The 21,698-nt window shown below is 47.7% G+C and overlaps 8 protein-coding genes across 8 annotated transcripts; 3 read left to right on the top strand and 5 right to left on the bottom strand.

The window, feature by feature from the left end:
• The first annotated feature begins 871 nt into the window (after positions 1 to 871).
• On the top strand, positions 872 to 3,100 carry BKA55DRAFT_556413 (uncharacterized protein). Its single transcript, XM_046191695.1, has 5 exons — positions 872 to 1,397; positions 1,464 to 1,743; positions 1,800 to 2,011; positions 2,057 to 2,324; positions 2,373 to 3,100. The coding sequence occupies exons 1-5, from the start codon at positions 1,222 to 1,224 to the stop codon at positions 3,042 to 3,044; spliced, it is 1,608 nt and encodes a 535-aa protein (XP_046055513.1). The 5' UTR covers positions 872 to 1,221; the 3' UTR covers positions 3,045 to 3,100.
• BKA55DRAFT_556409 (uncharacterized protein) lies at positions 3,101 to 5,782 on the bottom strand. The gene is made up of 7 exons (XM_046191694.1): positions 5,328 to 5,782; positions 5,153 to 5,278; positions 5,039 to 5,107; positions 4,841 to 4,987; positions 4,454 to 4,788; positions 3,504 to 4,405; positions 3,101 to 3,456 (listed from the first exon to the last, which is right to left on the bottom strand). The coding sequence occupies exons 1-7, from the start codon at positions 5,375 to 5,377 to the stop codon at positions 3,106 to 3,108; spliced, it is 1,980 nt and encodes a 659-aa protein (XP_046055512.1). The 5' UTR covers positions 5,378 to 5,782; the 3' UTR covers positions 3,101 to 3,105.
• BKA55DRAFT_634848 (FAD dependent oxidoreductase) lies at positions 5,783 to 7,293 on the top strand. The gene is made up of 2 exons (XM_046196990.1): positions 5,783 to 6,974; positions 7,024 to 7,293. Exons 1-2 carry the CDS (start codon positions 5,869 to 5,871, stop codon positions 7,211 to 7,213), a joined length of 1,296 nt encoding a protein of 431 aa, XP_046055511.1. The 5' UTR covers positions 5,783 to 5,868; the 3' UTR covers positions 7,214 to 7,293.
• Positions 7,294 to 7,307: 14 nt separating this feature from the next.
• BKA55DRAFT_634846 (transmembrane amino acid transporter protein-domain-containing protein) lies at positions 7,308 to 9,521 on the bottom strand. Its single transcript, XM_046196989.1, has 2 exons — positions 7,818 to 9,521; positions 7,308 to 7,765 (listed from the first exon to the last, which is right to left on the bottom strand). Exons 1-2 carry the CDS (start codon positions 9,189 to 9,191, stop codon positions 7,706 to 7,708), a joined length of 1,434 nt encoding a protein of 477 aa, XP_046055510.1. The 5' UTR covers positions 9,192 to 9,521; the 3' UTR covers positions 7,308 to 7,705.
• Positions 9,522 to 10,700: 1,179 nt separating this feature from the next.
• BKA55DRAFT_501562 (uncharacterized protein) lies at positions 10,701 to 12,361 on the bottom strand (the record flags this gene model as incomplete). Its single annotated transcript, XM_046186845.1, has 3 exons — positions 10,701 to 11,649; positions 11,702 to 12,039; positions 12,101 to 12,361. The coding sequence occupies 3 exons, from the start codon at positions 12,359 to 12,361 to the stop codon at positions 10,701 to 10,703; spliced, it is 1,548 nt and encodes a 515-aa protein (XP_046055509.1).
• A 187-nt stretch (positions 12,362 to 12,548) lies between these two features.
• BKA55DRAFT_634842 (uncharacterized protein) lies at positions 12,549 to 13,835 on the top strand. The gene is made up of 3 exons (XM_046196988.1): positions 12,549 to 12,798; positions 12,853 to 13,095; positions 13,146 to 13,835. Exons 1-3 carry the CDS (start codon positions 12,786 to 12,788, stop codon positions 13,532 to 13,534), a joined length of 645 nt encoding a protein of 214 aa, XP_046055508.1. The 5' UTR covers positions 12,549 to 12,785; the 3' UTR covers positions 13,535 to 13,835.
• Positions 13,836 to 14,510: 675 nt separating this feature from the next.
• BKA55DRAFT_500286 (uncharacterized protein) lies at positions 14,511 to 15,856 on the bottom strand (the record flags this gene model as incomplete). Its single annotated transcript, XM_046186741.1, has 3 exons — positions 14,511 to 15,505; positions 15,546 to 15,590; positions 15,655 to 15,856. 3 exons carry the CDS (start codon positions 15,854 to 15,856, stop codon positions 14,511 to 14,513), a joined length of 1,242 nt encoding a protein of 413 aa, XP_046055507.1.
• Positions 15,857 to 19,126: 3,270 nt separating this feature from the next.
• On the bottom strand, positions 19,127 to 21,400 carry BKA55DRAFT_684964 (uncharacterized protein; the record flags this gene model as incomplete). The annotated part of the gene is made up of 3 exons (XM_046198726.1): positions 19,127 to 19,752; positions 19,806 to 21,084; positions 21,149 to 21,400. The coding sequence occupies 3 exons, from the start codon at positions 21,398 to 21,400 to the stop codon at positions 19,127 to 19,129; spliced, it is 2,157 nt and encodes a 718-aa protein (XP_046055506.1).
• Between the last annotated feature and the right edge of the window lie 298 nt (positions 21,401 to 21,698).

The raw sequence follows: 21,698 nt of genomic DNA, 5'->3' as shown, positions 1-21,698 counted from the left end.
AAGATGATGTAGGGACCCGACATATCTACAATCTAGATCGGCCTGTTACCGAGCATGTCTGGAGGAATTGGACCACCTCTGACCATGTCAGATTGGCTGCATATGATATCTTGTTTGCGTCGGTTTGACACATTAAACGGGAAGAACGGGAACGCGCCTTGAAGCCAGACCGTCTCGTTTGAAGGGTGTTCTCTGATCTTGTATTCTCTTCTCCCGTTACGAGGGTTGTTTGACAAAACGTCATGATGGATATGGCCAGAAATAGGTTGAAACACGATTAAATTCCCCGTGGGGACTTGATGTATAGATGAGCAATGGATATATGAGGTTGGAGGATTTGTTTTTTGATAGTGACGATTTCTTGGTCACAACAGGGAGGACGATGTTGGGGGACGTAGGACGGGAGGTTCAAACGGATGAGGAGGGGAATGTATCAGATATACAGATGACGAGTATGATGGATTTTGGGTGTTTGCTATTTTTCTTTTCTAAGCTGATCCTTGAGACTTGCATAAAAGTAGATTGTCAAACAATTCTGAAGATGGTGATGCTGTCGTGTCTTGTAATGGCAGTGTATCAACAGGACATCTCCCCTGAATTAAACAGCCTGAATGCATGCGCAACCGTTGCGATCTGAGAATATTTCTCTCTTCACGAATCATCGCCTCCTGTAAAGAGCATCAAGATGTCCATCCAAGCTCGCCTCATGCAAGATGCGTTGTAGATGCTGTGGCACGCTAGCCCCGCCTTCACTGGCCTTCAGGCTGTACCTCCACTGAAAAAAAAAGTGCCGCGCAAGGCTCAGGGGTTGTTTGACCGCCCGGGATCTTTGAGCCGAGATTTAACGTCTGGGCGTTTGTTTTGTTTGAATGTGAGGTTATCTTGAGCATCATCACGACGGTACGGCACAGCATTGACGTTTGAGTGAACTAATTCTGAAAGCCAATTGCTCGGATCTTTGGTTGTTGTTCTATTCTCAGATGGGACTCATTTGTTTCGGTGGACAAATTCACTTGAGGCTCATTCAGTACACCGTCTGACTGACCATCTTCCACAACACCTATCTCTATTCATGGTACTCAGCAACATCTTCATCTTCTCCAGCGACGACTTGTGTCATCAAAAACACCGCTACTCAATCAACCCTGGAAACAAACGCTAGCTGTATCACCCCATCACGGTTACTTCAAAAACGCCACCTCGCTATTCCACAGGTCCAAAATGGATCTCAGCTCCAAGCATCGCGCAGAAGCCCTGCTTCTCAAGGCAGCCCGCGCGTACGGCATCTCCGCCTCCAAAGAAGACGTGCAACACGCCCTATCAGACGCTTCATTCGTGGACTGGACGAATCTGCATCTTGCAAGCGATCATCTCCTCACGGGTGATGAGCTGGCACTGTGAGTCGTTACTCAGTGTATCTGTTTATGTCTATGTTGATGCTGATGTGTGGTTTTTTCGATAAGGTACACTGCACTTGATAAAAGTGGGCAGGTTGATCAGTTGGCGGATCTGTATGATTTGGGAGAGGTGCAGGCGGTGAATGAGGATGATGTTCGTGCGGCGATTGAAGAGCTGAATAGGTCGACTGCTACGATATCGAAGCAGACTGAGACGTTGAAGCAGCAGCGTGATGCGCTGGCGAGATTGGTTAAGAAGCGTGATGAGGCGGAGAGTCAGAGGAGGGACCTTGAAGAAGCGCGTCTTAACAAGACGAAACATGCGCTGAAGAAATTGGTGTTTGAGGTAACACAGAGTAAATGCCCTTTGAGATGAGAGGGAAGGTTACTAATGCGGTGTAGGTTGATGGTGAGGCACAGAGTTTGGAGTATCGTGTTGCAGATCTGGAGCAGATTGCTAAGGACTCGCGATCGAATCTTAAGAAGACGGTTGATACAGTATTTCAGTCTGATGATAAATTACTGTCGAGTTTACAGAAGCTTGGGTGGGAACTTGATCAGCAGGACCCGGAGGAGGAGAAGACTATTGAGAAGTTGAGGGAGACTTGTATGAGGTAAGTCATAACCCTCCGTTGACCTGTTTGGTGCTAACTTGTTAGGCTGATCAAGACTACTGTCGAGACTCTGAGGACAAGATTGGATAGGATATATCTTGAAGCTATCCTTGCGGCTGAGCGCTCGGGAGATGTCAAGGCTGCTACTCAAGACGATGTTAAAGCTCTTGAAGAAGAGCTCGAGTCGCTTTACTCGGAGATCTTGCCTGTTGCACAGATGTCTGCTGAGCAGCAGCATTTGGAACCAGCGCTGAAGTCAACAGATTCGCAGAGTGGACAGAGCATACATCGTTCAGCAGTAGCAGTTTCTTACGTACGTGTATTCTCCTGTCATGTTCTTCGTGTCGCTAATATTGTCTAGGTCAACGAGTGTCTTGACTATCTCGTAGAAAGGATAACACTCCTCACAGACCGTGTCGAAACTCTCAAATCTCACAATGCCGCAGCATCCTCCATCATTGCTACGGCAAAGGCAGAAGTATCTGCCTCACTATCGCCCGAGAAGAAGAAGTCTATCAGAGCCGCTATGCCAGCATCTCCCATTCGAAACCCCTCTCCGATTCGCATGCGCGCCAACACAGACGGTGCCCGGCGCGGCAACAACAACAGACGTCGCTCATCCGGTATTCTCGACGAACCTGCAATCGAAGCTCTCCTCCGTGATTTAGCGCTTTCACTACCAGACGCTGAAGAAACTTCCATTCAGGATCAAGTATCCGCTTTGAACAAAGCTTTTGCAGAAAGGTCTGGCAAAACTACAGATGTGGTGCGTAATGCACAGGATAGTTTTGAGACGAGCGTTACCTCTCGATTGGATGATGCTAGGTTGGCTATTCAGCTTTTGCGTGATAGTGTATTGGCTGAGAGTCCGTTTGGGGAGATTAAGATGGTTGATCCGGAGTTTGAAGGGTCGATTGATGTGTTGAGTCAAGAGGTGGATAAGGTTAAGGAGAAGTTGGACGGTGTTGTGGCGAAGAAGGCGTTGGCGAAGAGTGTGAAGAAGGATGAATTTGTGCAGAGATGGGCATCATAAGCCAAAGAAGACAATTCTGGTGAGATGCATAGCTGATCTATATTCAATTATCTAATACTCGTTACACATGCAACCACGCATGGTCGATAAACATAGGCTGCGAGAATATACTATCAAGTGAATATTGCTCCAACCCTTCATAAATATCTGCTGTCATTGAATCACCAAGCGAAGTCTGTCGTTGATCCGTTCGTCTTTCACCAACAGGGTGAACAAAAGTCGTTTGCACACTAACGGTTGTCTTGGAAGCATCGGATTGACCGCCTTGCGTTCCATCAGTCGTAGGCTGCGGTGCTACAGCGTCCATGATATCTGAGTCGATAAGCTGCCAGATCTTGGAAGGCTGAAAACTAATCATGTTGTTATCCTGGGCTTGACTCGACATTGTCTGTAACTGATGTAAAAGTTCTCGCTGTCATCGTTAGTGCATACTCCTAGCTGGGGGTGTATTTGACAAACCTTGTGTATGCTCCTCGGTGAAGGATCAGGCATCGACTCCAGAAACTCCACACATTTTCTATAATTCTCCTTCGATGTCTCTGAGACTTTTGCGTCCCTAGCATACTGAAAAAGCCACGGTATTGTCGCCGTCGCAGCAACGAGATCGCCTATTAACGGATCATACACCATTAATCCACGATCCATACACGTTTGGACTAAGCGCGCTACCCAAGCTGAGTGAAACATGGCTTGATCGACAGTTTGCTGAAGGAACAACCTTGGTTGAGAGGGTCGATTCGCTCTTCGGAGAGTAACAAGATGGATGAACGGGTGATTTAATAACGCTTGTGTTGCGTGTGCTGTGATTTGGAAGAGAAGCCATGGCGCCCAGTACTCTCGATGTCTTTCGAATTCTTCTGGTGTTCGCTCCGAAAAGCCCACGTTACGAACGAAGTGTATATGACCGAGCCTAGACTCAAGATCATACAGTGTATTCGTCAATTGGTAAAAGTTAGAATTCGTATCAGCAGGGTTATCAGCCTTTCCAATATGAAGCGCATGAAGATATGAGATAACATCGCCACAGAACGACACAGCGCGCACAGCATGTGATGTTATTCCAGGATCTGTCCTCAAGTCATCACGAATACTTTCCAGATCCGGTGCGTATTCTTCATCGCCTAGATACGCTGGCGGTGAAGGTTCTCTTGCGCTGCGGGGGTATTCTGGTTTGGTGTGTGTTTGGGAGAGTAGGGTGAAGCGAGGAGCGAAGCCTTTTTCGAGGATGAAGACACTCCAGTAGCACCTGAGGCTGGTGTCGCCTTGGGGATTGTGAGAGGATTCTGTGTAGCCTGCTCCGCGGACGAGTTCGAGTCTGCTGGCTGCTCCTATTGTCATCAGAGCCAGAGCTGGTCTTCCTTCTGTAGCCGAATTAGTACTGTGATACGAAAAGAAGGCGGAGTGGGTACCGAGGATGTCGCCTAGAGCAAGGAGGCATAAAGCTTGCGATATTTCTAACTGGGCTATTCCTCTCATGGCGAGTTCAAGTACCGTATCACGCGCTGATCTCGCATGAGAGTGAATCAAGTCAGCTTCCTTCGCACTGCTCGAATCATACGGTAAGTTTGATAGCGCAAGTGCGAGGAAGATCCATTGAAGAAACATGGGAAACCTCTCAATGCGATCTCTCAGCCCTTCTGGGTTGAAGAGAGGCAGTGGTTGGAAGTATAAACGCCTTCGGTACTCTTCTACAGCATGGTTAAGTGAATCTGGCGATGGCCTTGCCTCTGTTGCTGAAGGGAGCCTGGTAATTGTAAGTACATAGATGTGTCATACAGTACGAAAGGATAGCTTACCATGATGCTGAGACTTCATCGTTGATGCTCACTCTGTTCATCCGTCTTGAAGCACTTTCGACGAAAGATCCCGACCTGTTTGTGTGCCTTGGCAAGGAATCTGGGGTCAAGGCTGAGCCATTGCTCGATGAGGCAGCTTGAGGATGACTTCGCACCTGTTAGTTGCTGCACTGGCAGGTATTTCGCAGTACATCTTACTGAAGAAGATCATATATCTCTTCACCCCGGTTCTCAGCACTCGAAACGAGGTCTCTCGATCCCGGTTTCCTGGTCACTCATAAGACAAGTCATTTAGTCAAAGTTATGACTCACGCTCTAGAAGTCCTCCTCCTCCGTTTAACAGTCTCCCGATTCCTTGGTAAATATTCGCAAGGTTGATTCAACCTCTCACAAAAAGAGCACACAGGCCGTTCCCCAGTACATCTCGTCTTCTTCCGTCTGTTCCCGGATTAGAAAATTACCCTTGTAAATACATCGTACGACTCACCGACAGCTCTCGCACGCACGCCGGACGGATGATTCGGGATTACCTGTCATTATGAAATCGACAGTGGGGCAGCTGGACAAGCATTCAGAGGAAGCATATACAATATGTAGATGGGATGAAGAGGACGAGACACGGATTCTCCGTGCCCACCTTTAACCTGGGGAAATGTCCACGTGACTCAATTTGGAGAAGTTTACGGATGACTCCGAAATACTAGTTTTTTAGATATTAAAAAGATACCGAATTCCAGAGCTTTCCTCGCTCGTATCTCATGATTTGGGAAGTTGATCTAGTGATAGGGTTATTAGTGAGTCGTAGACCGGAGAATTGTCGTGGTAGTTTTCCGTGCCCGTTGGTGAAAAGACGGTGAAACACGATTGGTCAATGCCCTCTGGACACGGAGTTTTAAACCAAATTTCCGTCTTAGACATCGACTTATACAAGTCGCTTGTCTACTATAAGACCAGCTGATTGTTTCTTTCTTTCCATTCTTCAAATCATTACTTCTTCCTATCTCTAGTATTGTTATATCAGCCTCAACATGACTTCTAGAACGCCTGCATCAAAGAATGAGCCCATCGTCATCGTGGGCGCTGGTGTCTTTGGCCTTTCAACTGCCCTTGAACTCAAGAAGAGAGGTTATCAACATGTCACAGTGCTGGATCGCTATCTACCTCCTGTGATGGATGGAAGCAGCGTTGATATTTCACGTGTGATTCGTGTGGAATATGCTGATCCTTTCTACGGGAAGATGGCCACTGAAGCCGTCGAGGGCTGGACGGGTCAATATTCACAGCACTACCATCAATCAGGCTTTGTGATGCTCACTAATGCTTCGGGAAACTCTTTTGTGGAGCAGAGTAAGGAGTCTAACAAGACTCTTGGAGGAACGTTGGAGGAGTATGAGAATGCACATGATATTCGAAAGCAATTTCCTGCCGTTCAGTCTCAGCTTGATGGCAAGAAGGCGTACTTCAACAAGACTGGAGGCTGGGCGGATGCAGAATCTAGTATTCAACAATTGGCTACTGAGTGCTCTCTTGCAGGTGTGTCGTTCATCACAGGCTCAAGAGGCAGGGCTTTATCTCTACGTTACAGTGGGCAGAAAGTCACTGGCGTTAATGTCGCTGAGGGTGACACTATCCCAGCTGCACAAGTCATCATAGCCACTGGAGCGTGGTCGAACAGACTCCTCCCAATCAGCCACGCCTCATCTGGCTCCGGACAACCAGTCGGTTTCATCCGCCTCACCCCCGCCGAAGCAGAGAGACTCAAAGATATGCCCGTCATCATCAACCTCAGCACAGGAGTCTTTGTCTTCCCACCTACACCAAAGACACATATCCTCAAGATTGCTCGCCACGGCTATGGGTGGGCGACTGAAGTCGAAGTTAAAGATCCTCTTGGACAAACTCGAATGGTATCATCTCCCAAGCGAGACGGAAATAACGCTACTACCAATTATTTGCCCGATGATGCGCTACAAGCTCTTCGTGAGGGACTACAAGATCTTGTGCCTGAGGTCGCGGATCGGGAGTGGTTGAGAACACGGCTTTGTTGGTACTCTGATACGCCTGAGGGAGACTTTATCGTGGATCATCATCCTGTTCGTGAGGGTCTTTTCCTTGCTACGGGTGGTGCTGGACAGTGAGTTACTCTACAAGCTCTAACGTGGGTTATACTGACAATGATGTAGTGCTTTCAAGTTTCTCCCTGTTCTTGGAAGGTATGTTGTTGACTGCTTTGAGAATAAGGCTTCCGAGGAGCTTCGACATAAGTGGAGGCTACGAGCTCCAACTGGACAGGATATGGTGAAGCAGGGTGATGGTAGTCGAGGTGGCCCTCCATTGAGAAAGTTGACGAGGGCTGAGCAGGCCAAGCTGTGAAAAGCAAATAGATGTATTCATGTAAAATGATTGATTACTTGATATAGGGTTTTAGCTAAGATAAACAATGAATACCTGCCATACAATGGAAGGCCACCTACTCCGAGTTTGTGAGTATCGCGCCAGATTCTACGATCTTTGCGCTACGAGGAACAATGGCTCATGTCACAATAGTCATGCAGCATAAAGCAGTGCGCCTATCACGATAAGAGACGAGCCCATGGTCTTGGTCTCATACCACATCGTACACGTACGCCATACTTTTTCTTTTGAGCAGTAAGATATTCCAAGTGAGCATGGCAGCAGAGTCTTGATGCTTGTATACGAAGTACATGTCACGCCTACGTTTACGCATGGCCCCTACGATGGTGTTTTGGTGTTGTATTATGTGGGATATGGAGATATGTGTGACATGTGATATCCCAAAGCTTGGTGACTGGATTCAACTCCGTCACCGTTTGTGTCTGTCCACTCACCACATTTGTGACCATCTTAGCCAAGAGGGGCACAGGTGAAAGGGTTCTTGACAGTTCCGTGATCATACTGGTCGATCTGTAATGAGTGTTAGTCGATGTTGTGTACATGTTTGCGGAGGCTGACTTACAATATCGATGACAGCAGAGTAAGTTCCGGCAACTAAGAAGACAAGCCCCATTATGAAGATGATGGCATTGACAACGCTCGAAAGGATGTTCTTCTTGCTGTACCATTTTCCTTCCCTCAAAAGCATAAACCACATGACAGCGGGCCAGTACAGAGTAAAACCCGAGTTCAGCAAACTGGATGTGATGGCGATCAAGTCGCTGAAGAAGGGGATAGCCTCTGCGATGACGAAACCGATCCAGGTGAAGATGCTGATGAGAAGAAGCCAAGAGATCCAACCCTTGGGAGTGTTGATGTACTTGGCGATCGAATTCTCATAGATGCGACCGTGGATGTAGCGTACGGCGACAGTCGTGTTGATCGAGCCACTAATGAAAATGACCGGTAAGGCGACGCCAAAAGCAACCTTGGCAACGGTATGGCCTGCAGACAGAAGCGCTGGAGATTTAACATCCACACCAACGAAGGAGTAGATGAGAGCGCCGGTGAGGGTATAGATGACGATTTCGATACCACCGAGTGTCCAAATAGCCTTCATATAGTCGGTAGGCGTGTGCATTTCATCCATAAAGCTGAACTGCGAGATGGAGAAGCTGTACGCGAAGAAGATGTTGCACAGCGCAATAAAGGCCTGAGCAAAAGTGACATCAGGCTTTGGCCAGGCAGACCAATTGGCCGGTTCAGGCGCATCGGAAGATCGAATTCCAGTTGCGATGATGGTGACACCGATAGCTGCGATGATGGACGCGAAGTCGATATAGCCCAGAATAGCCACCTCTGCAAAACTAGGAGGCACAGCAAGAAGCAGCAGCAGGACAGCTGAGATGACGCCCCAGACAAGACCACAGATATTACTCTCGGTCAGAGTCGCAAACGCAATAGTCCCCGTCAAGCAATGCGACGCCGTGAGGAGCAACAACTGAAGCGTAACCATCACACCAAAAGCCTCAGCACCCCACCGTCCAAACATAAGTCCTCCCGCAGCAGGATAGTGCTCAACATGCGGATACCTGACCTTGACCTGCCCAACAATATACGACGTATAAATCGCAATAAGGCCAATGCCAATTGAGCAGATAACACCAGCGACCATACCCAGCGTTGCAAAAGCACCAGGGATGGAGAGGGAGCCGAGCGCGACAGCCTGGACGATGAGAACGATGGTGAGGCGCTTCCAGCCGAGACGGCTGAACTTGGCCTTTCCGTCGAGGATCTTGCGTTTCTCGAATTCGGTTACTTCGCCGATCATTTTCTCGCTGGTGGAATCGTCATCTTGGGCGATGGGGGAGGAGAGGATGTTGTTGTCTTGAGGGCCTTGGGGCTTGTCCTTGTTTTTGCTGGCGGTGGAGGCCGCGGGGGTGATGGAGGAGGTCATTGTTTTTTTTTGGTTGGATTGTAGCTTAGTCTCCCATTGTCACACAGACTGTTTACGTGGTGAACTCGTTAGAGGTTCAGAAAGGATGAGTATGGGGTGAGTGAAAGTTTGAGTGAAGAGGGACTGGGTTGTCTTTGTAGGGCCACAGTATATGACTCCCCTTTAGCCCGACGTCGGACGGGACGTGGAGACTCATATTAACCATCTGGATCCATGTGAGGAGAGGCGAGAATTAAGAAAAAGTTTGTCAGTCTATGGCATGCCATACGAAAAGCGTGCGTTTTGCCAGGACCGGGTCATTCCACGATCCATGATGGAGTAAGAGTGGATCATTCCGTGGTGTTTCTAGAAAGATTATCAAGTAAACCTTCTTTAGAACTATTCTAATTGGTTAAACTAATGGGGCTCAAATAATAGCCGAATCAGTTAACGTCGATAGCTCACAACATCAGATTTTTATAAGACTTTTCTTCACATTCTCAACCAATTCGACTTCAGTTACTCATGAAAAGATGACAATCACAGAATATTAATTAGCTACTCTCGTCCTTATTACTAAAAAGAATGAGTCCTTTTGCTGGGGAAGCTTGTAAAGGTCCCTGAGACGTGAAAAAAAGCTGATGGTCTTTTGTGGATTCTGTTACTCAAAAGTCGGTCCATTTTACCTAATCAACCTGGATTCAAGCGGAGGCACCGAGTCAGAAGATTGAACGAGATGGGCTGTCGCCCCCTTGAATTTGATACAGAGAAGACGCGGAGCCGAGCCGAGGGAAAGGAGAGATGCCGGCGGATGCGGAGGAGATTGAGAAGTCTAAACTTTATATGGTGAATGTTGCATGAAGTATCGCGACTTACAACTGTGGTGTTGAACTACAATGCGATCACAACGGTTATAGGCGGCACTATGTATGGCAGTTACAAGGAGAGTTATAGTCCGAAATAGAGCTTTCGCTCAGATCTTATCGGACATTATGCTGCAGCTCGACAAGCCTTTTACATGCTCGTATCAGAGCCGCGTCCCGTAGCCGCCGTACGTAATAAGATCCCATTTCATTTCGCATGCTTCATTTCCCCAAGTTTTCTCCAGATGATCTGCCAACTCAACCATATTCCCCCACGTTGAGTTCCTTCGCATGCATGACCCGCTACGTGTAACAGCTCATCTTAACGAGGCAGCTGTTGAAGCTAGACTCGCTCATTACGTACAGGGGATTTCCGTGGATATCTGGGAACTCCTCCACTTCTTGCGAGTAACTCGGAGTGTGTTGAATATTGCCCGTTTCGAGTAAGGCCGTTTTGTGGTGACATGATACTTGATAGACTATATATGGGTGAATCATGATATATGCCCTTGATCTTTGTATTCAGTGTCTCATTATCATAAAGGAAGCCTAAGCTTCAATGCAATCTTGTCTCTGCCGCGGTCACTTTTCTCTCTTCACTTCTCCAGCCTTGCATCTCCATCTTTAATAACCATGGCTCTTGATGATGTAAATCGTGGGAGCTTCCCTAAAAGCTTCTACCTTCATCTGTAGCATGGTATCCATTGCCATTGGTGAATCTCTCCTCCTGACTCACCACCGCCTTCGGAAGTCCGAACCCTACACCAAAGAACACAAAGATAGCCCACTTCCATCGGAACGGGTTAATAACAACACAGAAGAAGAACCACCAGATCAACTCCAAGTAAGTAAAGAAGTCAAAAGCGCCAGTCGGACTGGTGAGCTTAAGTGTCTTGGTCATGTCAATCCAGCGCTGCATCCAGAAAGGGCTGGGTCGAGAGAACGGATCCATGAGAAACATGAGGAGGATTCGAGTGTAGATTCCAATGTGCCAGTTTCCAACGGTGCCGATGGCGTTGACGTATGTGCAGTTGATGGCTGAGACGGAAGGGTGAGTGGGTGGGAAGGTCTGGAGATACCAGTTTGGCGGTGGGTAGGGTTCCTCGAAGCAATCCTTGGGGAGGAAAGATAGAGAAGGTCTCTTGAAGCCAGTGGCCATGACAACAATATCAGTATCGATGACCTCCTCATGACCAGGACCACCCTGCGGCACACCCTTGGCACGTCGATTCACGCGAATTCCGCTCTCAACGAACTCATCGATATCGCAGCGAACCCATTCAGCTTTGCCTTCGCGCAGCTTATCCATAACATCAGAGTTAACCATAGGTGTCTCCATGAACAAACCATGACTCTTGTCCGGAGCAATGTCCTCAAGATCTCTGTAAAAGAACTTGCGGAGGAAGAACTCTGGGATAAACGATAAAAATGTCTCATGGCCAAAGATGTTGAAGCTGAGAAGTGTATCGACGATCATGTTGCGAGGAATAATCCACTTGTCTGAGCGCGATAGAATAGTCGCTTTGGCAGCATCTTCTGTAAAGGCGAACTCAAGAGCTTCAACTGCTGAGGCGCCTCCGCCAATGATAGCCATCTTCTTACCCTTTACATCTTTTCTAATAACAAGTCAGCGGGCTGCATCGTGAGTTGAGAGGCCGAGCGACATACCCAGTTAGCTCACTAGAGTGGTAAATAGGACCTTTGAAGTCGTCCATGCCAGGGATCTTTGGCATCTTTGGTGCGCCACAAGTTCCAACCGCAGCAATGACACCGCCAAAGCGTCCGAGAGAAGGGTCGTTGACAATCCATCGTCCTTGCTCATCTTGGTACACTCGATCAATTTTTGTGTTGAAACGAGTCCTTTCTTTGAGGCCATAGCGCTCCCAGAGTTGTCGGACCTGACTGAGAATTTGCTGACGGTCGGGATATCCACGATTCCACTGAACAGAAGGATGGAAACGGTACATCAACGAATGAATCTGAAGACCAGACGTCTCATTGACTCTCTGTAAAACATTAGCTTTATGATATATATATATAGAACATCACAGCATAGTATCAACTTACACTCCAAATACCACCAACATTATCCTTGGAGCCAGCTTCAAAAATGACAACATCAAAGCCATGCCCAATACAATGAGCCGCACTCGTAACGCCCGTAATTCCCGCCCCAATGACCGCAATCTTAGGTCTATTACGCCCAAGCCTCGCGTTTTCACTCGGTGGCTTGGGCGAGAGGAGCTTATCGGTGAGCCATTGGAAGATCTGGAAGAGGAAGAGAAAAGGGTGGAAGAGGGGATTGACGAGGCCAGTGTCAGAAGCCATTGCAATTGATGGAGAATAATTTAATTAACAATTGACAATTCAGAGGTTGAGGTTTGTATTCTCATAAATATCGGGAGGTGTCTTTCATGTGAAAGCGAGACATGACGTCAATATTTCACATGCCAACATAGAACCTTGACAATGACGAGTCAATGATTTCAAGGTCAGTTCAGGCTGGGATAGCCTAGTTACCTGTTAGTGATGTGATAGTGAACCCACAGACAATGGCTGAAACAAGAATAAATCACTTCATTCCAACTTCTTCCCGCTGTTTTGTTTACTCCCGACCTTGTCTATATCAGTCAATTCCATTTCTCTCATAAAAGCATCTTAGCGCAATTAACTTGAAGCTCATCCACAATATCATCCACTCTGCAAGCTACTCACGTTCCTGAATTTGATCAATTGGACGATAACTACAAAAATGGAGCATCCAGGTAAGATGGCCCTCTACGATCGAATTACTACAGAGGCTCACCAAACACACCTAGTGAAAGAAATTGGCGGTGTTATCAAGTCGCTCACTCAAGGCAGCCCTGATGTCCAAGAGTCGACTTTGAGAGAATACTTCCTCCCCAATGCCTCATTCTCACATCCATACTGTCGTGTTCCCTCTATATCAAAAGGACAAATCCCTTTGGCAGGAGGTCTTGAGTCTATCCAGTTGATATTGGCCATCTATCGATGGTATCGTACTCTAAGTCCACACATTGACCTCAAGGTCGATTCAGCAGGTCAGTTGCCAATCGTCACATAGCTGATTGCAATTTCTAAAAATTCCCAGCATTCGATCAGAAGAGCGGTCTTCTATATGTCTCCATCCGTCAGACATTCGCGCTCTGGTTCATCCCTCTTTACAAAGCACCTGTCAAGCTTGTATCAGTTCTCCAGCTCACACAACTCTCACCAGAGTCATCATCAGAGGATGAAGGATCTGAGGATACTAAGCCGCGTCGACAAAATCCCCGCTACTACATCGCCAGCCAAGAAGATCTTTATCCAGTGAATGACTGCATTCAGTTCCTGTGTCCTGGCCTCGGTCCCTTCTTGTGGACAATTTGGCAGCTCTACAGTACGTGGTTGTGTGTAATGGGATCTTTCTTGTTTCTGCCTGTTTACTTTCTACTCAACGGCACGCCGTCGAAGACCAAGAAGAGCATGCCCAAGTTTTAGCTTGGAACTGCTAGGTTGAGAGAGAGAATTGGGAAATGGGGAGTTCATGAAATACGCCTTACGACATGATCAATGACAGCGTATTGAGGTATGATAATGTATTTGGATAATGAGGGAAACATGGCGTTTTTTGTTTAGATTCTTCTCTCAGGGACCAGTATAGCTCAAGAGCTACTGGACAGTAATGGAAACATTTGATTCAGCACAAAATCTACGATCTACTGTACCGTACGGTGATGTGTAACTCATTCGAGAGCAAGTAGCTGTTTGTCACATTTCTCAATGAGGGCCAATATCGGACTTCGAGTCTCTACAAGCTCACATGCATTTCACGTGAATCTTTAGGAAATGACCGCGATCCGAGTCTTCCGCAACACTTCGGTTGCCTGATCAAGCTGTCGTTGCTGTCTCAGACATACCGAGGCTGTTGGTGGTGAACACAAGTATTTCCATGGCAATCAAGGCAAACCCGGGTGCCATCAGCTTGACAAGGGAGTGATGGCAGTAAGAAAGTCTCAGGCACCCTCCAATGAATTGCGTGCGAGAAGAACATGGTATGTCAATGCACAGCACAACCAACAGCCTTGTCTACACATGGACCAACTTAAACACACATAAACAATTGGATGTTATTACACGTGCTGTTGTTGAAAGGTTGAGTTGTAAATCGCTATCTTTGATCGATCCTAAGTTCTTCTGAAGGATTCTTCCGCTAAGATCTAGTTTCTATGCTCTTGTGTGCCACATCGGCATCCGCATACTTGGGCAATGCCAACAGCCTGCTCTCTTTCGGGCTCGAACCAGCCGGCGCCTCCTGTTCTTGACACTGCTGAAAAGTGTCTATTACCTCCATGACGTCTCTCTCGTCGGACTCAGCCGACATCATACCATCCTTGGAGTTCTAACATGCTCTGCTGAGCGGCGCGGCGCTTATAAGATAGGAAATCCTTCACTTGACTTGGCCAGTAACCTTCCATTACTCTATGGGTCCGTAGGTAATGACTGTTTCCCGGGTGACTTGAATACCATTGACGCTCTGACTGCGCTTGGTTGAGAAACTGGCCAAAGCAGGCTTTGGCTTGGCGGCTACTGGAGGTACTTGGTCGGCTGAGCTGTCAAGGCTCTCGGTATCCATGGCTCCGTCTGACTCAAGAGCGGGATTGTGCTCTGGTATTGTAGGACAAAGACGTGCTTCATCTTCTTGAGGGTTCTCTTCGCCAAAGTCACGTCTATCGGGCATCTCATATGAATCATTGTCGAGAGTGTGACTCTTGCGCTTCTCTTGACTATGCGAGTTGGACTTCTTTGAGTTCTTCTCCTGCGAACGAAGACGAGGATGGATGAGGAAGGGAATGTATCGCACGCAAAAAGGCTTGAGGGCGGGGATAGAAACACAGACGATGCTGGTGTTGACTTCGATGAAACTCAAGACGAGTTGGCGTGGAAGAGCCCATGTGTAATCGGGTGCGTCCAAGATGGGAAGAGTGATTGTAGCCCTCCTGATTGTGACGATGATGATGAAGCCTCCAGTGGCGAAGAGAACAGCGAGTGAGACCTTTTGACGGGTAGGGATCTGTAGAGGCTGAACGATGCGGATCGGAAGAAGAAGAACGAAGGTGTCGATGACAACACTGCAGATTACCAGGAAGATAACAAGAACATCCATGTCAATACACTTTCCCTCGATGGCGAGGTCCCATCCTGAAGACACAGGCTGGCATCGGAACACGACCAGGCAGATGTAAACGAAAGTGTACGAGCAGACAAGTGCCATCAAGACATGGACGGCTCGACGGACGAATCTGTCGGGAGATATTCGAAGATAAAAGGTAAGGACAGATAGTTTGGCAAGACTAATGCTGGTGGCGTATGTGAGCGTAGCTCCGATGCTGGTCTGCCAGAACTTGGGAACGTATTCGGCCACTGGGATATCCCACATGTGGTTTCCAGCACCAAGGTTGAGAACTGTAACTGTTAGATTCGATGACATTGTAGAAAGGATAATACATACGTGTTAAGGAGATGCCGAGAAAGATGAAAGAGAAACAGAGACTAGCTATACACAAGTCTAGCAACTCAGTTAGTTCTGCTTCCAAGAGTGATGGTTGAATAAGACATACAGTCATCAGCACCCAACACACTCTTAACCACATATCTCCTCGTGAAAACCCTCAGAATAACAATAATCGAAGCAATGATCGTCGTCGTAACACCACAAGGAATAACTCCGCTCCCACTGCTCGGAGGATTCACAAGAGTTCTCGTCTGTCCCTCCGGCGGCTCCATGAGAAAACCCGAAGGGTCATGAGCAAGAGGCGCCATTTTATCTCAACACACAGTTATTAGAAGGGTAAAGAAGAGATTTATGTTGAAACTGAGCAGTCACTAGATGAGGAGATGACTCTGCAGAATACCGCCCTCTTCATGATGGGACATGCAGAGGAACTTATATCTTGAACAAGGAGCTGGGATGTAGAAAGACAAGATGACAAGGTTGCTCCACCACTACCGCAATACAACAGGAAATCTGATATTTTTCTTGGGATTTCAGTCTAGTTTTCGCAAATTTTGTATTCTTCTAGCAAACAAGCCGGGGGATCCCAAGTGAAAATCGTTCGACTTTAGGAAGGGAAAGTGACGACTCAACTCTACTAACAAAGTCGCATAATGGGAAAAAAGAAAAAAACAGAGGCAAAGTTTTTAGAGACGTCCTTTTTTTACTTTTGCTTATTCTCGCTCTTCATGCGGTTCTCATTCTAGCGCGTCTGATATACCCTGGCTCTCAGGAACCCGGAGTCCCCCCCTCCATCTTGGAAGACCCGCTCGTGGGGATAAGAGGCACTCTCGTAGAGGACCCTTGTCTCTTCTCGTCGTTGCCCGTATTGAATATTCCCTGTGGCTTCTGAAGGTAAAGAAAGAAAGCTATGAAGAAGATCAAGAGCCAACAGGTAATATTGGTGGTCTCATTGTCCGAGAGCCTTCACTGAGACGTTTGTCGTCTCACCGGTGAATACCGCATATGTACTCTGTAGTTCTTTCAACATTGAGGCCTGCAATCACTGTTGTACAGCATAATCGTCGACGTCTATTCTTGGTGTATCTCACGTGAGTACCGGTGTGTTAACCAGGGGCTCAAGTGTGGCAAGGGTTATCCTCATGACGCATTATACCAACCGTATCTATATACCGTTGTTGTGGAGGATGTAGGCTATATTCAACCGAGAAGCTTACTCAGAGGATACTAATACATGCCTGCCGGCGATACATTTTCTTTTTCGCTTGAAGGTGAGTTTCGCTGATCTTATCACTGATTGATATGTTTCCGTGTCTTCGCTCATGTTTCCTCTTTAGTGCTTTACCAATGATCTTGTCGTGATGAGCCCCCTGGAGTTTTGGATAACAAGAAAACACCCGAGCACAAGTACACCATACAGATTGCTGAGGATACAATGAGACATCATCAAAGTCACGACAATTTTAACATCCGTGCCTCTACGGTAACTAACAACCAGCATCAAATTCCGGGACCGATCGGGACGCTTCAAAAAGTCAAGACGAGAAGCCTCCGGGTTGGCTTGTCTTCTAGACTCTTTACCAACGATCTATAGTCCGCGGAAGAGCATCTTCACGAGAAATTCTCATCATCACTTGACATTTCGTCAGACCATAGATAGGATCCGCAATTTAGAAAAAAGTGACAGTTGGCGATATTGCTTTTTTGTAAATTCTCTGCGGGACCCCTGTTCTGGGGGCTAAGCATTGACACACTCGTCGTTGAATGGGTCTGGTTTGATCTCTTGAGATACCGTGCTTGTTTCTTGTTTAAACTAGACATCTAGAGAGTGCATGCGAGACATTGAGGTTTTGCGTATCCGTATGCAGGTCTGGAGTTGTTGCCGAGTTATCTCCACTTACACGGGGAAGATTCAGGAACGAGATGCAGCTTACATACGAGACTTGCCGCTAGGAATACTGAGGTACTTTACGTTTTCGTCAATATTACAGCTCAATTCTTCAGTGTATTGTTGCTTCTCTCGAGACAAACTCGAGACCCATCGTTCTTCACACGTCCTTGTCAAAGTGAGTTATCATACTCACAACCGGTCCGGTAACAATTCATTGTCAGAACCACAATGACTCCAAAAGATACAGGTCCCCCTTCGAGCGCGGTCCCGCCCGGATATGTCACAATTTTCTCTCATCTCCAAACGGGTACGCAAGCTGGCAAAAGGCTGAATGAGGAATCAGGCCATGAGGCTTGTGAGAAAAAGCAAATACGGCCATAGCCTACACCTCGGTTAGATTTATTGTAATGCAGGTACCAACGGTGGCTGACCTGCTATTCATGTGAATGTCTTAAAATGAAAAATCTGACTCTGAAAGGAGGATACAAATATTACTCTGTCCCAACCTTCTTTTCATTGAAGATTTTGAGGTCTGGTTTACTGAACAGGTCCACTTCAACTTGATGCTCTAGGCGGGACGAGCGTTGATGTAACAGCGGCCCGTCTACCCCTGCGACCGTTGAGAAAGTGGGCATAGCCTTGTAAATCCCACTCATTCTCCTCTCGTTCAAATCATCAACAATAGCTATACGTTATAATGGACCTTTTGTCGCCGAGGACTTAGCCCGATCTCATATACCCAACCCTCTCTAATCAACACGAAACCAGATCCTGCAGCAATGCAAGATCACAACTCAACTGCCGAATTACCTGTTTTACAAAATGCTGACCACCTTCGCCATAAAAGAAGCTACCAGTCACATTTCCACAGGGCCCCCTGCTTCACATGAATGTCTTACCCAGGAAACCCTTGCTATCGATGTCCGTAAATATCACATATCACCTACACTTACTTCCTGACCGAGTTCCATGCTGATACTACCCATCTGCGCGATCTTAAAGATCGGAGGCCCCCAAGATCGATGGGTTTTGGAAGACTTGATTGGAGTTGGAGCGAGGGTTGTCTTGGGCTTGAGTTGCGATTGGGGATTTTGCGAGGGTTGGCGATATATCATGTTTCAAGGTTGCCACTGAGAACGGTTCGCGGCTCTTGAAGACAGTTTTTCCGCGATATATATTACACGAGCAGGTGACTAGTTTAGCTTCTTTGATGACACGAACGCTTTGTAACCTTCTTCAGTAAAGATCTGACCGTTTGTAACCGATCAGAACGGGAGCAGTCCTAGTTGACAATAGTTCATGACTATCTAGATCCTGCAGACCTCACAGGAACTTCTGACAGCTCTGAAACTCAAACTTCTGAAATACAATCTCTTGATCTAAACGCCCTTACCGCTAAGGTTAACATTACATCCACTGCTAGTATACAGTTCTCATGATATATCCCATACCCAACTGATAACTTTCCACTAGAGTACAAGAAAAAGAGGATAACGGTCATAATGAAGACGCCTCTATTCTTTCTTGAAGCCCCTGGTCTACCAGAATACTCTCCCAAGTACCCGCATATAGTCGTAATGCATCATTCACCCGTCATTTACCACCAATCTCTATGTAGTTGGCGCCGGTCGTATAACGTGTCCCGATTAACGACTCCTCAATTCCCAAAAGCAATGCTCATCATCGTCTAAACCTCTTCCGTTCCAACGGCTTCGTAACCACCGCGTTCTCTGCGACCTGTCAACTGCATCAGACCAGGACTCTCGTACATGGCTGTGTAATCAACTCTCTCGCCACCAAGAACAGCAGCTCCGTTCTCTCTTTGGCCGAAAATAGGCGCAGGATCGCACCAAAAGTCCTTGCAGTTGGCAATGCAGCCTCGGCTGTAAGGGTTCTTCTTCTTTCGCTTGTTCTTTGTAGAAACGGCACCTCTGCCGGTAATGGTCTCGATAAAGGGGTCGACACCAAGGGTACGACTCAATGACTTGAGCATGCCGCCCTTGTGCTTATGATGGTGACCAGCAGGGGTTGCTGTTGCGGAAAGAGACGGGTGATTGGGGTCGAGAGGCGCGCCAGTAGATGTGAGAGCGGTAATAGCAGTTCCGTCCCTTACACCAAACATGTTCTCATACGTAGTCATAGCTCGAGCTACCTGAATGAACTGAGTAAACAAAAGCATGGTGACCCATAGGAGTTGAAGCGTAATCCAAACGGCCAAAATCGCAGTGTACGAATCGGCATTGATGAACTTGCAAAGGTTCGGGCTAAGGACATTGCAGCTATCTGAAGCGTTGCCGCTGATGGTGTCGAAATCTACAACATTGTCAGCCTGGGCCTAACGTCAGAGTAGAGGATCTTGAACTTACAGTAGTACAGCAAAAAGTCGTATGAGATGATACCAAAAGTCAGCGAAATGAGGTAGAAGAAGAAGTGTCGGTGGTTGTTGATGCCGACACAGTTGTAAACCCAAGGACAATGGTGATCATGCTTGGCAACACATCGTTGACATCGGCGGCAGTGCTTGCTTCGAAGAGGCGTCTGAATCATGCAAGTAACACAAAAGTTGGTCTCGTCGTACTTCCACTGCGACAAAAGTCCATCAATGACAGCCTTCTGCTCCGCAATTCCGTTCATCTTTGGTACAAACCCAGGGTCGTATCTCATGCTGGCAATGTAGAAGTACACGGTGAAGCCCAAGAAGATGCCGAAGAAGAGGTTGAGGAAGCTGTGGCCATGGCCTTCACTCGCGCCAAGTGTTGTGGCAAAGAGGACTGTCGTCAACCAGTTTACGCCTGTCAGGAAGAGCGTGGCCGCAAAGATACCGGTAAGCCAGGGAGTCTTGTGAAAGTGTCGCATATCAGGAGGCGCATATTCCAGTACTTGCTGAGCAACCCATTGAACGCCGTAAACCACAGCAAATCCAAGAGGAACGCCAATATAGACAGGCGCACTCGAAACAGCCATAAGCATGGCCCAAACCAAGACAAACGGCCAGATGAACAAAAACCTCGTGACAAAAGCTCTCTTGTCCTTCAAGAAATAGCTAGCACCAGGCCAAGGCGGAACCGCAGGATGACCGTCCTCGTTGAAACCACATTCTCGAAGCGCTCTGTGCCAGGCGCCCTCCGTGTTAAGCTCGTTGGCCGTCACAGCAGGAGTCTTACCCGTCTGTGTCTTTGCGAATCGATCGGCGCCATACTCGATAAGTTTGAGGATACACCCAGGGCTTCCCTTGACGAGCGCCCAGTGCAGCGCGGTGAAGCCTTGCTCGTCTGTCGCATGAACGCTTGCGCCCCAGCGAAGAAACAGATCAACGCATTGAGGGAAGCCCTTGTACGCAGCCCACATGAGCGCAGTGTGGCCGAACGTGTCGGTAACGTCAACGGGGATTCCCTGGTGAAGCAGGAGGACAATCAGGAGGACGTTGCCGTTGAAAGTCGAGATGTGAAGCGTGTTGTAACCTTGAGCGTCGGTGATGAGAGGGTCGGCGCCGTGCTGAAGGAGCAGATTTACGGTATAGTAATGGCATCGCTGGGCGGCCCATTGGAGAGCTGTTGCTACCGATTCTCCGCCCTTTCTATTGATTTCGGCGCCGTGTTCGATCAAGAATTTGCACATCGCATATTGATTGTTAATCGCAGCCCACTGTCCGCAATGTCAGCCGATGTCTTCTCTCATTCCAACACTTGTCGCATCACTGGAAACTCACATGTAAGGGCGTAATACCCTCATCGTCGTGGTAGGTCGCATCGTACTCCCCCGACTCGAAAAGCTTCTCCATGGCTGGCACGTCTCCTATCCTAGCGATCTGCATGATATCCTCCTCCTGGGCCTGCGTATCTCCCGGTAGACTGCCCATCTCGACCTCGTTATTCAGCTTTGGCGTAGCGGCATTCGATTTGCCCGTCATCTGGATGGGCGCGGTTTGGCCAGAGGTGGAACTGGTACTGGTGCTCCCCATGGTAGGCTGGTTGTAGCGCGGGGAGGAACAATTCGACTGGACGCGACACTAGGTATGACGAAAGATGATTGAGAAAGTCGACTATTCGTACATAAACATTATCTATCAGGCTTTTACACACGCGATAAGAAAAGAGAAGTAGTGAAGGATGGATGAAGGGGAAAAAGTGAATGGGCTTGGCTGAGTCTTGGCTGAATTTTGGAAGGCAGCGCGTGGAGTAGGCCTACGTATTACTTGAAGCCGTGATGCCGAGAGGCTGAGCTCAGACCCTCCCCTATGGGGAAAGCCGCCCGCAAGA

Source organism: Fusarium redolens, assembly GCF_020744475.1.
Source record: "Fusarium redolens strain MPI-CAGE-AT-0023 chromosome Unknown BKA55scaffold_2, whole genome shotgun sequence".
Taxonomy (NCBI): domain Eukaryota; kingdom Fungi; phylum Ascomycota; class Sordariomycetes; order Hypocreales; family Nectriaceae; genus Fusarium; species Fusarium redolens.
Note: the sequence above shows the minus strand (reverse complement) of the source record. Positions and strands in the feature narration are given on the sequence as shown.